Here is a 13,538-nt window from a genome sequence, read left to right as displayed (position 1 = left end):
AGGTCTATTGGATAGTCCAGCCAATGGGATTTTAAATAGTCATCGAAATCCGTCGGGACAAAGTGCCTTTAAAAAAATAAATCTCAAATAATTAACAATAAGAAAACAATTAACAGAGGTCTCTAAGAAAGGCCAAGTTTTGAAACGTTTTCAAAACATAATAATTTTTAAATTAAAAACAACAATGATCTTTTCTCCTGTTATGTTATTTAGAGAATCGAAGCTTCACAGCGGGGTAAAAACTTTCTACTTATTGGAATCTGCTATTGTTGGTATTTTCTTGATTTTCATCGTCAACTTTTTTATTAAACGTTAACTAAGCAGAAATAAACTGAAAGAAAACACATCGTATAAAGTTCTTAGTAAAGTTCTTAGAGTCCAACATTGTTATATAATATCAGATCCGTGGTATCGAAGCCAAAAATACGTTTTCATGCTAAGATTAGTGGCCTTGACAGTGAATGAAAAATCGCAAGAAATTTTAATATAGTTTCGCTTAACTATAAAGTTAATCTTTTTAACCTTCACAAGTGTCCTCCTGTCCTTTAACTTTCTGGTATCCTGCTCTACAGCTACATATGTACGACCCAACAGTGTTGGTACAGAAAGCTCCAGGTCCTTTGCAAGGTACATTGCTACATTCGTTGATGTCTATAAACGTAATGAATAATGGAGAATCTAGCAAAATTATAGGCTTCTAAACAATCTCACGTAAATATAATTCGAGTAAAAAACTCCTGCACAGTCAAAGAGCTTTCCAGGCAAGATGAGATATCTTTGTGATAGAAAAGCTGCAAGATTAATGTAAATAAATAAATGCGAGAACACCAAGAGCATCGATTGGATCGCAAATAAAGATAGGAAAAGCAAAACTTTTGTGCCCTCTTATTAAGCATTGAATACCAATGGTGACAAATACCAAAACTTGTTTGCTTGTTTGCAAATCATTCAATATTAAAAAATGATGAAAAACGAGAAAAAAACAACAGTTCTGTTTCCAATAAAGATCAAGTAGGTAGTTCGTTTTGTGTAACAGTATGTGAAAACACGAATTACCAAAACATTGAGGAGCAGTGTGGTTGAAAGTTTCATTAGCTTGGCAAATGATCGACTCTGATTCTCTCATGCGATAGCCTCTATTGCAAGTAAAGCTAAGTATTTCTCCATAATTTATTCGAACAGGAACTGTGCTGTTCGGGCCTAGCAAGTATTTTCCATTGACTGGTGCTGGTACGACCATGCAGAAGACAGCTAAAATGCAAACATTTATAAACAAATTCAATTCACTTCAGTCCGTCTGAAATTTCACGTAAATATAGGAAATACACGATGAATTAATGATTAAGAGCTCAAAATACTTACGAAAGTCAAACTTGATGAAATATTTGTAGTTTAGTTGCACTTTTGCAATTGTGTTATTAAGCATTGAAAATAATTGTCAACAAGCAAAGTGAATGAAACAAAAGAATCGTTAGGTCTTAGCCAGGGTCCTTGTTAAATTTGAGACATGAGTGACGTAGGCCAATATTTCTCACTTTGGCAATAGCAACGCATTTATCACAAGGCTTCCCCGAAATTAATTGTAAAATCCATTTTCTTTGATCACTGTATAAGGAATTGAGAGGTATATAAATACGGTTCAAGAAGGGGTAGTGGGGCATTGTGGGGAATAACTCAAATACCTCAGGAATAATTTCATAGTGTTCGGCTTTTTTTTGTGTTTGCTCCTGAGTTCTAGCCATAAGGAAAGGCAAAATTCAAAATTTTTATGTTTTTCCTGTTTCTGTACTATTTTTATGGCACTTGATGTGCAGTTAAAATTAAGGAACAATTAAGAAACTTTTGGTACCAAAATCTGATGATTTGAGGTCTACGAATAAGGAACTTTTGGAACTAGGCCTTGAGGTAGGTTCCTTATCTGTGTTATTTTAAGAAAAAGCGTGTAATTTTATTGAATGGCGAAAAGGCTGCATGTGTTGGATTTTTTCTCTAAGATGATGAGGGTAAGGTGCTGAGGGGGGAAGTGGCCCAAAGGAAACACAGATGAAGAAAATACAAGATGAAATTTATAAAATGAATCAACGATTGGCAGTGTTAGGTCAACAATCTAAAAAGCTGGGAGCTAAAAATTGCTGAAATAATAACGGAAGGTGGAAATAAGGACAAGGAAAAGGTACCGAGCAAATGGAAGCCTTTTAATTGTGTTCCCCTATCGACAAAGAACCCGCAAAGAAACTATTCACAGTCTAACAAATCTGTTCGAGAATCCGAAAATCCCTATAGAGATTATAGGGATTTTAAAAATCCCAAAAATCTCGTTTGCTATTTCAGGTAGTGAAATGCATCTCGGCTTGAAGTGGGAGCAACTATGTCAAGGCAAACAGGATAACTACATCACAAAAGTTGATACATGAACAGTAGTGGATGGGGGGGGGGGGGGGGTGCTTTAGCTGGTATTAAAAGTATTGGTCTAGAACAAATTCCATTCTTAGATGAAAGAGACTAGAATTTTTTTAAAATCGCAAAAAGATTTTGTTGCTCTTCTGTCTGTTGCAAAATTTTTAAGCAAAAGTTCTCAAATGCTTAGTAGCTATAATCAGCAGCATATTTCTTATTCATTGTGGTTTATTTCTAACTTTGAACTGAAGGATGATAATTTCGAGAAGTCTCCCTTTAACCAACTTTAATTATATAAAAACGATGATCATAATACGTACGTTTGCATGTGGGAATTGGTCCGGACCACTTTCCCTCTGCCCCACAAATTATGGTTTTTGGCCCGTGCAAGTTGTATCCGTAGTCGCAAGTAAAAGACATTACTGCACTGACATTAGTATTGCTCGTGCTTCTTGCTCCATTTGCAGGTGTCCCAGGGTCTCCACAACCAACGTCTAGGGAGAAAGTGAGCAATCAAATCGATGTCATTACATACTCATTCAACATTCCGCCTGCATTTGGTTACCCAGGGTAGCATTAGGTGAACCTTGAAACTTAACAATGATCCTCGAATACCGTAAATCCTCGAATAAGCCCCCGGGGGTTATTTGCAAAATGAATCTTTAGGTGAGGGCTTATTCAAGGGGGGCGCTATATATAAGGGGGGGGTTTAGCCGAAGATAAAACTAGAGAAAAAATATTCCTTTTTCGGTTACTTGGTTGAGAACTACCATTAAATAAAGCATAACAAGGGGAACACAACATAATTACGAGATTATGCAATGTTTAATTAACGGATATAAAGGCTACGGGGGCATCCACCAGCCGGGGGGGGGGGGGTGACTAAAGGGATATCTCTTACAACAAGCTTTTGGCAGGATTTATTCTGCATTTCTACTAAATTTCGATATTTCGGAGGGGAGCATATTGCTGAAGAACTTTTTCTTGAGATTCTAGGGCGTCCATTGCTAAAATTGGTGATTTCTTTTGAAAAGGTTTGAAATGCTACTATTTCCCCTATTCCTCGCCGCAGCAAAAATCTAAAATATATCTAAAACAACAAACAGATGTAGAGAATATGGTTAATGAGCTTACCTATACAATTTGGCAAAGATCCGGACCACAGTCCATTTTCTTGACAATGACGAACTCGACTTTCGTTCAACTGGTACCCCCCAAAACAAGAGTATGTTGCTGTGCTATTGAAGTTGTAACTGCCATCGATTTGATAAACGCCATTTGCGATGATTCCGGGGGGACCACAAATGATTTCTGTCATAAAACAGGACATTTAATTAATTGACAAGAAAATACCAATAGTTCAAAAACAGATTCAGAAATTTAGAGACAAAATTACGGTTGATTTAATGTAAAATTACAAGGTGATTGAGGAGAATACCTTGGCATTTTGGAGCTTTCGCAGACCACATTCCTCCAAAAAGACAAGTTGTTGTCACACTGACATTAAGCCTATAGCCACTGTTGCATTTGTAAGTAACCCGAACTCCAAAGTTTGTTTGCACTGTGCTTATGGATCCATGCTCTGGAACCACTAACTTGGGGCATCCTACCAAACAAAACATCAAAGTAAGATTGATTGTGAGCAAAAAAGAAGAATACAACATTCTACTTATTACTAGACAACCTTAAAAAAGATTTCTAACCTTAAAAACATGGAAAACTGAAATGACATCAAAATGGCAGACAGCTGTCAAGACATTAAAAAAAGAGTAGGAGGGAGGGAATGGTGAATATCTGTCATTTACTCTATTCTCAGAACTAAGATTGTAATAAAACCCAGAGACGTGACTTGGCGAGAAAATGATATAGAAATTATAAAAGAGATTTGATTTGACGACGTGCCCACGACCTTGTAACGTACCAACGGAGAAAGAAATTCGAAATCCCTTTTTTCTGTAGCTGTTATCTGACTTAAAGGTAAAATCTAATTGTGACGTAGCTGTAGCTAGGATCCAGGCCTCCGAAGCCTGCCTCGCAAGTTCTCCAGAATATCGTTTGATCGAGGCACCAGTGTTGCCATTCAGCACATCCAAAACATCAAAGTCCAATTCAGTGTCGAAAAAATGAAACAATAAGCCGATGTTTCTTCCGTTTGGTTCGTTGATTTTCCATGTGCAATCTAACATATTTGGGTAGTTTTTATAGCCAAATCCTGGACTGGAAATTACACCTTTCGTTGCATTAAGTTCGATGTTACAACCTGGAAGGTAAATGATAGAAGTCTCAGTAGCCTCTATCAGGAATGGGCAGAAAATATAGTTGCAGAGCAAAAACAAGCTACAAAACTCAAATGGCAATTATAGCATCTGGCCTACCAGGAAAGCGGTGGCAATAACATCATCGCATTATATTTATTTTAAGCTGTTTTTTACTGGGTTATTTAGAAAACGAATCTTGTTCTAACTTAAGATTGCAGTGAATGGAAAAGCTTTTTACGAAAATTCCAACATTGTATCAACAATATGCTCTATGTTACCACAAAGGGCATTCTACCTACCTCCGTACACGACTGCCTTAAAACCTCTACTACCATTGGCGCGATCTGACGTGAACTTCATCGTGAGTCCTGCTCCAGTCGAAATGAACGTTTGACCAGTCTGTGCGCCTGACAATCTGGCGATCAATTTATCTGTGCTCAAAACACCATCCCTTATGTCTACCACATCATTGATAAGTTCGGTTTCAAAGTCAACAAAACGGAGGCTCAGTACACTGTTTGGGTCGGCAGTAATCGTCCAAGCGCATTTGGAATTTGTTGGATAATGTAAAGGATATTTTGGTGAAATGATTTCCCGCATTTGACCTTTACCAACATTCAATGCTCCTCCACAGGAAGAGTCGTTCACTGAAGTAAGATAAGAAATCAGAACCCTTAAGGTTTACGAAACTCACATCAATTCAGACTAGAATGGACAGTATTTATCTACTTTCTAAGAATTTGGCATTTGCATTTTGTGGCAAATGACTATCGATGGGCAAAGTGACGTGAAATATTTTATTCCTCGAAGATACCTTTTTCGGGGCTCATGCTAGGAGAGATGTACAAAAAAACAAAACAAAATATCCGAAAAGAAACATCCGAAACAACTACCCAGCAAGCACTAACTTCAGTATTGGCAAAAAATCAGTTTTCAAAGCTGCGTTATCTTCTAGTCATCCTTGTTTACACTTTTAACCGTCCAATGCCAACGCATTATCTCAACATTGGTTACAATGAAAAACTTCATGATAGAATCATAATGGTCTATGGCAGACTAGACCAAATGGTGAATATGATAGCGGCATTCAAAGGGCCGAATAAGTAGAGCTCAATTAAGTTCACCCTTCATCTGGACAGTAAGCAGAAAGTATTAAAAAATATATTGACATGCAAATGCGTGGTAGCTGAGCTTTTTTTCGACGCCATTCCTTCTCGCGACAATTCCAAGAACTCAGGCTGCACAGTATATTAGCTTCCAAATATGTATTATTTTTAATAGGCTGCACAGGATAATGCAAAGCTATAATATTTTATGTGGATATAATAAGCAAAAGAAACGATTGATTGTTTGAAATTCACTCACCTGTGCTGTAGTCAGCCAAGAACCCTTTCTTCTCGATGTTTTTGTCAGATACAAATCGGACCAGCATTTGGTTACCAGATGACAGCAAAGGCGTCACCTTGCCTAGACCCATCAATCGAGCAATGATCTTTGAAGACGAGGTTGGCCCATCGTAAACATCAACATAATCGAACCCAGGCTCCAGGTGAATTTCTTTGAATGACAGTTCCACTTTTGACTTCAAAGGAACCGTGATCTTCCAAGTGCACTCTGAATCAGATGGGTAAAACTTGGGATACTCTGGTGACATAAAAGAGCCATTTGTTCCTTCAAGCTTCCCTCCGCAGTGTTCTAAAAAGAAAACTTAACACACACTCATCTGAATCTTTCATTGCTGTTCACTATAAACGAAAGAATTAAAATCCGCAAAGTTGTTAATCACGTAAACGCGGAGGCATAGAGCGAAGGGACGCCAGGGGGGGGGGGCTGAGCTAAATCTGATGGTTAAAAATAACATAGGTTTGGCATCCAGAACAACAGAACATAATTAACAAAAGACAACGACTTATTCATAGATTTAAAATGATTAGCGAAAATGATGATGCGTTTAGCTACGGTTGAAATTCAAATCCAGTCAATGCTCTGAAAATGGGAATAATTTGATGCCTTGAAGCCGCTTATATATAAAACAATATCGACGTATACAAATGAGCAATGAGGCAAGTCAACTAGTCCTTGAAACGTCTTAAATCTGTTTAATAATGCCTGTTGCGTTAAGAAAATACATGGGGTTTCTTGACAGATATGTAGTGGTAGGCCTAAGCTAATAAATAAGGACTATAATGGCAACAGTAAGTTGAAGGCGATTCAAAAAATCTTTTTCAAAACACCTCTCTTTCTCTTTCAAAAATATCTTTCTTCTTAGTCATAAATTGTGACAAGATATGAAACCACCAACTTTAAACTACGTGTCAAATGTTTCTAAAAAAATTGACAACGATCATGCAAATTGGCATTTTTTAATTATAAAATAAAGGAATTAAAGGGAAAAAAAGACTTTGGGAAAGTCTAAAAAACAACAGGCACGCACTGCAATTTCTCTCATCCGATTTGTCTCCGCAATCATTGACGCGGTCGCACACCGCATACTTTGTAATGCACTTTCCATTGTCACATCGAAATTGCCCTGCAAACAATTACATAATTTGAGAAATGGCCTAAAACAATTCACATTAGATTCAACTAAAGAAAGATTAGTTTTTAAGCTGCAATATTTTGTTTCGCTTTTGCGTTCCGTAACAAGTACCAGGGGCGGATCCAGCAAAAAACCTGACTGAGTTCCAGGTCAAGGCTAGGGTCTTTCAGATAATGCATTGATCATTGTGCGAAAGACAACATTATTATTCATATTTATGCATTTTGGTACCATTGCGGGATAGGTACTATCTACTCAATAAATCTTAGATTCTATATTTCTTTCCGACAAAAAACAGTGCCTCTGTGAAAAATGTTTTGGATGCCACAGCAAAGTTTTTCCCTTTTGTTTTGCTCGTAATTTGTTGTTTTGCCTCCGTAGACACCAGCCTCTTCATCAAAATATGATTTTCCGTCTGAGCATAGGTTTTCCGTGCCATCAAAGACGGCAATTTAAAGCAAAGGTAGTTAACACTCCTGGAAAATTAACGATATCTCCTGGTTTTATCAAACGCTTAATAATCTGCTAGAATGCTGCGATGGTCGTGAGTATAAGACATCTGCAGTGGCCATTTTGAATTCAATGTTTTGCAGTTCCACAATAAAACGGAAACGATAGGTAGCCAATCAACTACGGGCCATTGTACAGCTCTCTTACAAATATGGTATCATTTCCGAGTTCCAGATGCTGTTTTGACTGAGTTCCATCCGTGTTCCAAACAAAAAGTTTATTTTTTCAATTCATTCACTTCCGAGGCACAAAACGTTTATTTCCGAGTTCTAGGAATGACTGCTGTTGTCCTCCACAGCGTCTGGAAAATCGTTTCCAAATCACGACAGAGAAGAAACTGGCAAGATTTTGAAGAGACTGAGAAACTTAGAATTTTTAGGTTAAAATTCGTAATTTAAATATTACTTGTTTCAGGCAACACTATTTTTAGCTGTATGTTGGAAAACTGACTGAGTTCTGTGCACCAAGGAACTCACTCTGGATCCGCCTCTGAGTACAACAGTACAACGGTCTAAAAAGATCAATGGCCTTAATTTTTGCCATGCTTTCTGGCCCGCCCTTGCCTTGCAACTTATTCAAAGGGATTCCAAATCAACGCCACATATCATATCATATCATATATCCATAGCAAATAAGTTTCACATTTGTTCTTGTTCTTCGAGGATGAATGTTCACTAAAAAAGAAAAAGAAAATTTAATTCAAAAATATACCTTTGTAACAAGCGTTGACCTACGAAAGAAATGACTGGAATTAACTGTCGTTTAAACAATTTCTATAGACAAAAAAATTTTTCAAAAGTTCATGGGTAGTGGAATATTGGGTATAATCCAAAAATGGGAGATAGACCTGACGGAAATGGCGGGGAGTACCACTTTGGGGCGGGGAAATTTTGGATAGCAGTTTCGAGCTCTTTATCAACTGGTGATATTGAATTGAGATGATAAACGGGGATTTGCCGCTGTTTTTGGGGTAAAATGGGGGTTGAATCAGGAACAGTTTCTGCTTATCCTCTGCGGAGAAGAAACGTGGCTGGAATGACGTTGTTAATCAAATAAATTTTATCTTAGCAGTGGAATATGAAGGATAGTATATCTTTTTAGGTAGAAATACGTTTAAAGTAGTAAAATGAGCTTTAATTTGCCACGTGACGCCTAATTACCCCCGTGTCTAATTACTCACTGCAGAGGGGATTTGTTGGGCGCTAAACATACATCGCAGATTCTTTTCTTTGGTAAAAACATTTCTGGCATTTATGGAAAAGGCTCTTTCGATGCAATTTTTTGCCTCAGCTCCCTGTGCAATAATTGCATAAAAAGGATCAATTTTTGGTGCCGAGAACAAACAGTGATAAAAAATGACGCGAATGGTCGTAACATTAATTCCGTACCAAACCGTGATTTGCACTGAAGGTGACAAATTTCTCATTAAACGATTTTTTGCGGTTAAATGTATCATAAGTGCTCTTTCATTTCTACCATTTTACAATGATAATTGTATATAAGCTTGATATAAAAAGTTTAAACAAGCATTTGTTTAAGGCAAATAGTAGGTTTAAAACAAAAATAAGAATTCTCGTCGTGATAAAATCTGCATTTCAAGCATAAACAATACGAAAATGTATTAGGACGAAAAGTTTATTGGAAAACCTTATCTGAGGCAAAAAAAATCGCACCTTGAATATTGGAGTAATCTATAGCTTATTATTGATAATTCTTTAATTTAACCATAGAGATAGTAATCTCTTTGAAGTTAACTAGTAATGTCAATTCTTCTAGCCCTAAACCTGAAACTGCTTTAGTTTTGAAAATTTTAAAAATTGTAAGCAAAATTGAGCTAGTTGACATCACGTTGTCATCTAAAAAGGGTGCTTTGGTGCATTTCTTCGACCCCTTGTTACAAAATAGGGTGAGTGTACATTATCTTTGCAGCAACTTTATGAGCAAGGGAGCTCCTTTGCTTACAAAACAATGCTGAAGACTTGCATGATGCCCAACTGCATCGTTTCTAGCTAAATAAACAAGTTGCTGGCTAAACAAAGGGTGACGTGACGTTACCACTGAATTTGGGCAATTTTCCATAACAAATCGCCCTAGTGTTATTTTTCAAATACACGGCTCTAACAAAGTTGGACAATTGACTTTTCTATCATGGAACAACCGAGCCTCCATAACTTATGCTTTAGATCTTTCTCCCCTTTTTAAATTTTCCTTTTTTATACAACCAAACAAAAAAATACAGTGAAATCGACTGATGATGATAGGTAGCCCATCAAGATGACTAGAAGCTCGTCTAGGCTTATCAAGAGGCCTATTTTTAATGTGTGTCACAAGCCGGAACTAAAGCATACCTGACAGATAAAGGTTTGCTCGTCCTCACAGAAATTGTCTGTCCACAAGAATCTGCGTCTTCCTCGCGTTTGCAGTTCGACGCAGTCTTGGCCCGGGGATTCATCATCAGGCTCCCCCGGAGCAAACCACCGGAAACTGTACTTGTTAGCTCTAGTTCCATCAGACCATTTGAATGTGCCTTCGGTTCTGCGATCGTTAGCACCTGGTTAAAAATGCAAGCTAATTAATGCTATACAGTAAATGAAAATGATAGAAATTGAGAATTTTCTGTATCTCATTGTTTCTTCACACCCTAGTTAATTGATTGTACAAGGACAATTCAAACATATACACGAGCAGAAATATCCAAATCTAGCGAAATAGGCAGATCCCAATTATGTGACATAGATTCACAGAGTAAAAATAAAAACAGACTAAGACAAATGAAACGAGGAATCTTACCGATCCATACTGTTCTTCGCCTCCGATCGAAATACCTCACGATGCGGAACATGAAGTAGTTGGTTGCCCAGTCACGAATTGTGACCAAATCACTCCCAAGACTAAAGACGAACAGTTATGCTATTATTAAAACAGCAGGTAATGAGAATGAATGAGAGTTCGGAAGGAGCGTCGAGATGGGGTTAGGCGGGGCAAAAAGTCCTTTAACAGCTTTTTTGTCAATTGCTTCTCTGGTGCTAAGAAAGACGGAATTGCATGGTCACATAGAATTTTAATAGGGGCACGTTTAATAAATCACCTCAGTCCCTGAGCTGCCTTTCTGCCGCCCTGGAGTGGGATAATAAAGGCTTGCTTGTATAACAAAAACGTACGAAACAGTCAAAGACCTTTGAGGGTATTCTAGGGTTTGTTTGAGTTTTCGCTTTTCGCCTTCACTTTTCTGGAATAAAACCAAACCAGAAAGGTAGACTAAACTTAATAATGCATATCTCTGCTACCATAAAGTATTCTCAAAACTTCATAAAAAATCTGTGAAAAAAGCATCACTTTTTAACATTATTAAACATTGGTTTCAACATTAGTCTACAACAAAAACAAATTTTGAATGGCTGTTGAGAAGAGAAAATAAGCAATGCTCAATAACTGTTTTAACATTTGTTCAAAATTAATTTTAAAACGGAACTAAATCCATTAACCATCAAAAGGGCCGCAGTTTTTTTGTCTCTCAGAAAATTAGTATCATAACATTACAGCAATTAGTTTTTTATCGAATTTATAAGTCGCTCGATAAGTGGAATTTATGGTCAAACAGTTTTGTTGTGAAGTATCGGGCAGGTGCTAAGTCAAACCGATTCCTTGGACACATAAAAAAAGAACAAAGTTCGATAAAAAAGAAATAACGCGACGACTTCAATACCTTCTGCAGTAATATTGGGCGCCCAGCCATTGCATTGGCTGGTTGACATATAAGTAGCATCGGTTGCATCTCTGAACCCATCCTTAAAAATTGAAAAGGACAAAATCGTCAAACATGCATTGCTTCATTAGATTTGAGGCCTTTTAGGACCCTGCTCATTCTATCCTTGAGAGAAAAAGTACTTTTTTCAACCCATTAGATACCTGGCATTAAAAGCAATTGGTAATAGTGAAATTGTGCAATCAATCAACTAACAGCTAACTTGATACATGAGCTGATATTTGCAAAGTCCTAATGTTAACCTTCGAGAGGCTAGAACTTTGGGAAAAAGAAAAGGAGAGATTGATTCATCAGCGACATCTATATGCAAGGAATGCATACAATTACCCTGGGTACCAGACTCACTATATAAAATAATAGAGTGTCTGGTCCAGTGCACCTTATTCTCGTTCTGGTGAACTTACTTGAAAGAGCTGTAGTCAGTTTAACAGACTAGGCCTATGAAACAAGACTGTCGCATAAATTACAAAGCTACTCAGTAGTCAGAGAGTCAGAGAGGTTTTGAGAAAGAGGAGTTTTTGACACGATATTTTGTTTCAATCCCTAAAAGCCAAACTATTAACGGAATCAGATTGAGGCCTGGTTCAAATGTCGCACTTCTCATGTGTTGAACCTAACTCTGCTTGGAGCGACACTTGAGCATGTTTAGCGCGACTCCCGTTTCAACGTCGAACTTAATCATGTCGCGCCAAATGGGTTTTAGGATTGTTACATGAAGTATCTTGGTTAAGGCACGCAATCTCAAATATTTGTTTGAAACGCATGCGCCCTCCAAGAAAGAAATGAATTCTGGGAAGGAAAATGAGTTAAAAAAGATTATTTATTGAGTTCGGTACATGACAAGTTCGACGCTTGAAACCGTGCCGTGCTGGAGCCGTGCAGCTCGGCAAGCTCTGCCGATCCAAACTAGTCTGCTGCTTCTAACTAAATCTGCCGTAACAAATTGATTCAAACGACACGCCCCTCATGTACTTAATTCTCGAGTTAGGTTTGGCACATGAGAAGCGCGACGTTTGAACCAGGCCTAAGCTATACATCATTCGATGCACAAGAATGTGGCAATTCCAACGTGGCAATTTTAATATAATTGGCAAATATTGTAAAATGATACTTTCCAAACAAATTTATTGCTTAAATGAGTGTACCACCTTCAAAAGCTATTTTGTACCCTTGCGTTTGAGGTATCAAAATCTGACTTATATCAGCAAAAAGCGCAGATCCTAAGCTACCAAAGTGTGTCTCAGACTTTTCAAATTCACCTTCCCTTGAAACTGTACCCTGTCAAAAATCGGCAAACAATTTTTCTACCATCTCATAGCTTTATTTGGCTATAAAAGAGGGACCAAAGTAAATACAAAAATTTTGAGACACATTTCGCTTAACCGACATCTGTCCTGGCCGTGTGCAAATTTTTGAGCCATTCGATTGGTTCCTTGGGTACAGTAATTTTTCGTACCTGTATGTCCTACAGCGAGTCCTACAGTCGGTAGTAAAAGCCCCAATAAGCAATTTTCTATCGGAAAATGTTTGCTTGACTCCAATTGTTTTGACAATGCAATGAAAACGACGCAGACCCCATCAAAAAATTTTGGAGACAAAATTTTCCGGGTGGCAAACAGCTGGTATTCTCTATATCCAGGGGGTGGCATGGAGTTGCTAAGGTCCTGGTTATTTATTCTATAAGATATTCTGACGAACACTGACGAAACGCTGACGAACAATCCGGAAATTCTACAGAAAATTTCGCATTTTTATAAAGAATTGAGAGCTTTTTCTCAGTAAGTGGGTAAGGATTTGTTTGACAATTTTAGCAAAAGTTTGACACAACTTGACTTCATGCATATTCTTTTTGTGGTCGATCTGTGGCGCATGGGATGGTAAAGCTCTGACACGGAACGGCGCAGCTTCAGCACCGCTGTATAAAACCAAGTCGTACCAGTTGTCGTACCAATGCCGAACCGCATTTCTTCAGATAAAGAACGGTATGGCATGACGTATAAAATGATCCTAAGTTTTGAAACATTTTAATAGCACAGAGACCAATTGGTCTTGAGCTTTACAAACCACA

At 37.7% G+C, this 13,538-nt stretch overlaps 1 protein-coding gene across 1 annotated transcript in view; it reads right to left on the bottom strand.

Annotated features, from left to right (window-relative positions):
* Window positions 1–13,538, bottom strand: part of LOC135690786 (uncharacterized) — a 97,758-nt gene that overhangs the window by 72,361 nt on the left and 11,859 nt on the right. Inside the window, exons 3-15 of the mRNA XM_065208444.2 lie at window positions 11,411–11,492; window positions 10,495–10,595; window positions 10,053–10,255; window positions 8,416–8,434; window positions 7,090–7,185; window positions 6,021–6,350; window positions 4,955–5,302; window positions 4,319–4,657; window positions 3,836–4,003; window positions 3,532–3,708; window positions 2,718–2,891; window positions 1,057–1,251; window positions 523–651 (exon numbers count right to left, since the gene is read on the bottom strand). Of these exons, the coding sequence (XP_065064516.2) occupies window positions 523–651; window positions 1,057–1,251; window positions 2,718–2,891; window positions 3,532–3,708; window positions 3,836–4,003; window positions 4,319–4,657; window positions 4,955–5,302; window positions 6,021–6,350; window positions 7,090–7,185; window positions 8,416–8,434; window positions 10,053–10,255; window positions 10,495–10,595; window positions 11,411–11,492 (2,361 nt within the window). The remainder of the gene's footprint in view (window positions 1–522; window positions 652–1,056; window positions 1,252–2,717; window positions 2,892–3,531; window positions 3,709–3,835; window positions 4,004–4,318; window positions 4,658–4,954; window positions 5,303–6,020; window positions 6,351–7,089; window positions 7,186–8,415; window positions 8,435–10,052; window positions 10,256–10,494; window positions 10,596–11,410; window positions 11,493–13,538) is intronic.

This window comes from Rhopilema esculentum, chromosome 4, assembly GCF_057945365.1.
Source record: "Rhopilema esculentum isolate cy_ngs chromosome 4, ASM5794536v1, whole genome shotgun sequence".
Lineage (NCBI taxonomy): Eukaryota > Metazoa > Cnidaria > Scyphozoa > Rhizostomeae > Rhizostomatidae > Rhopilema > Rhopilema esculentum.
This window is presented reverse-complemented; position numbering and strand designations above follow the sequence as displayed.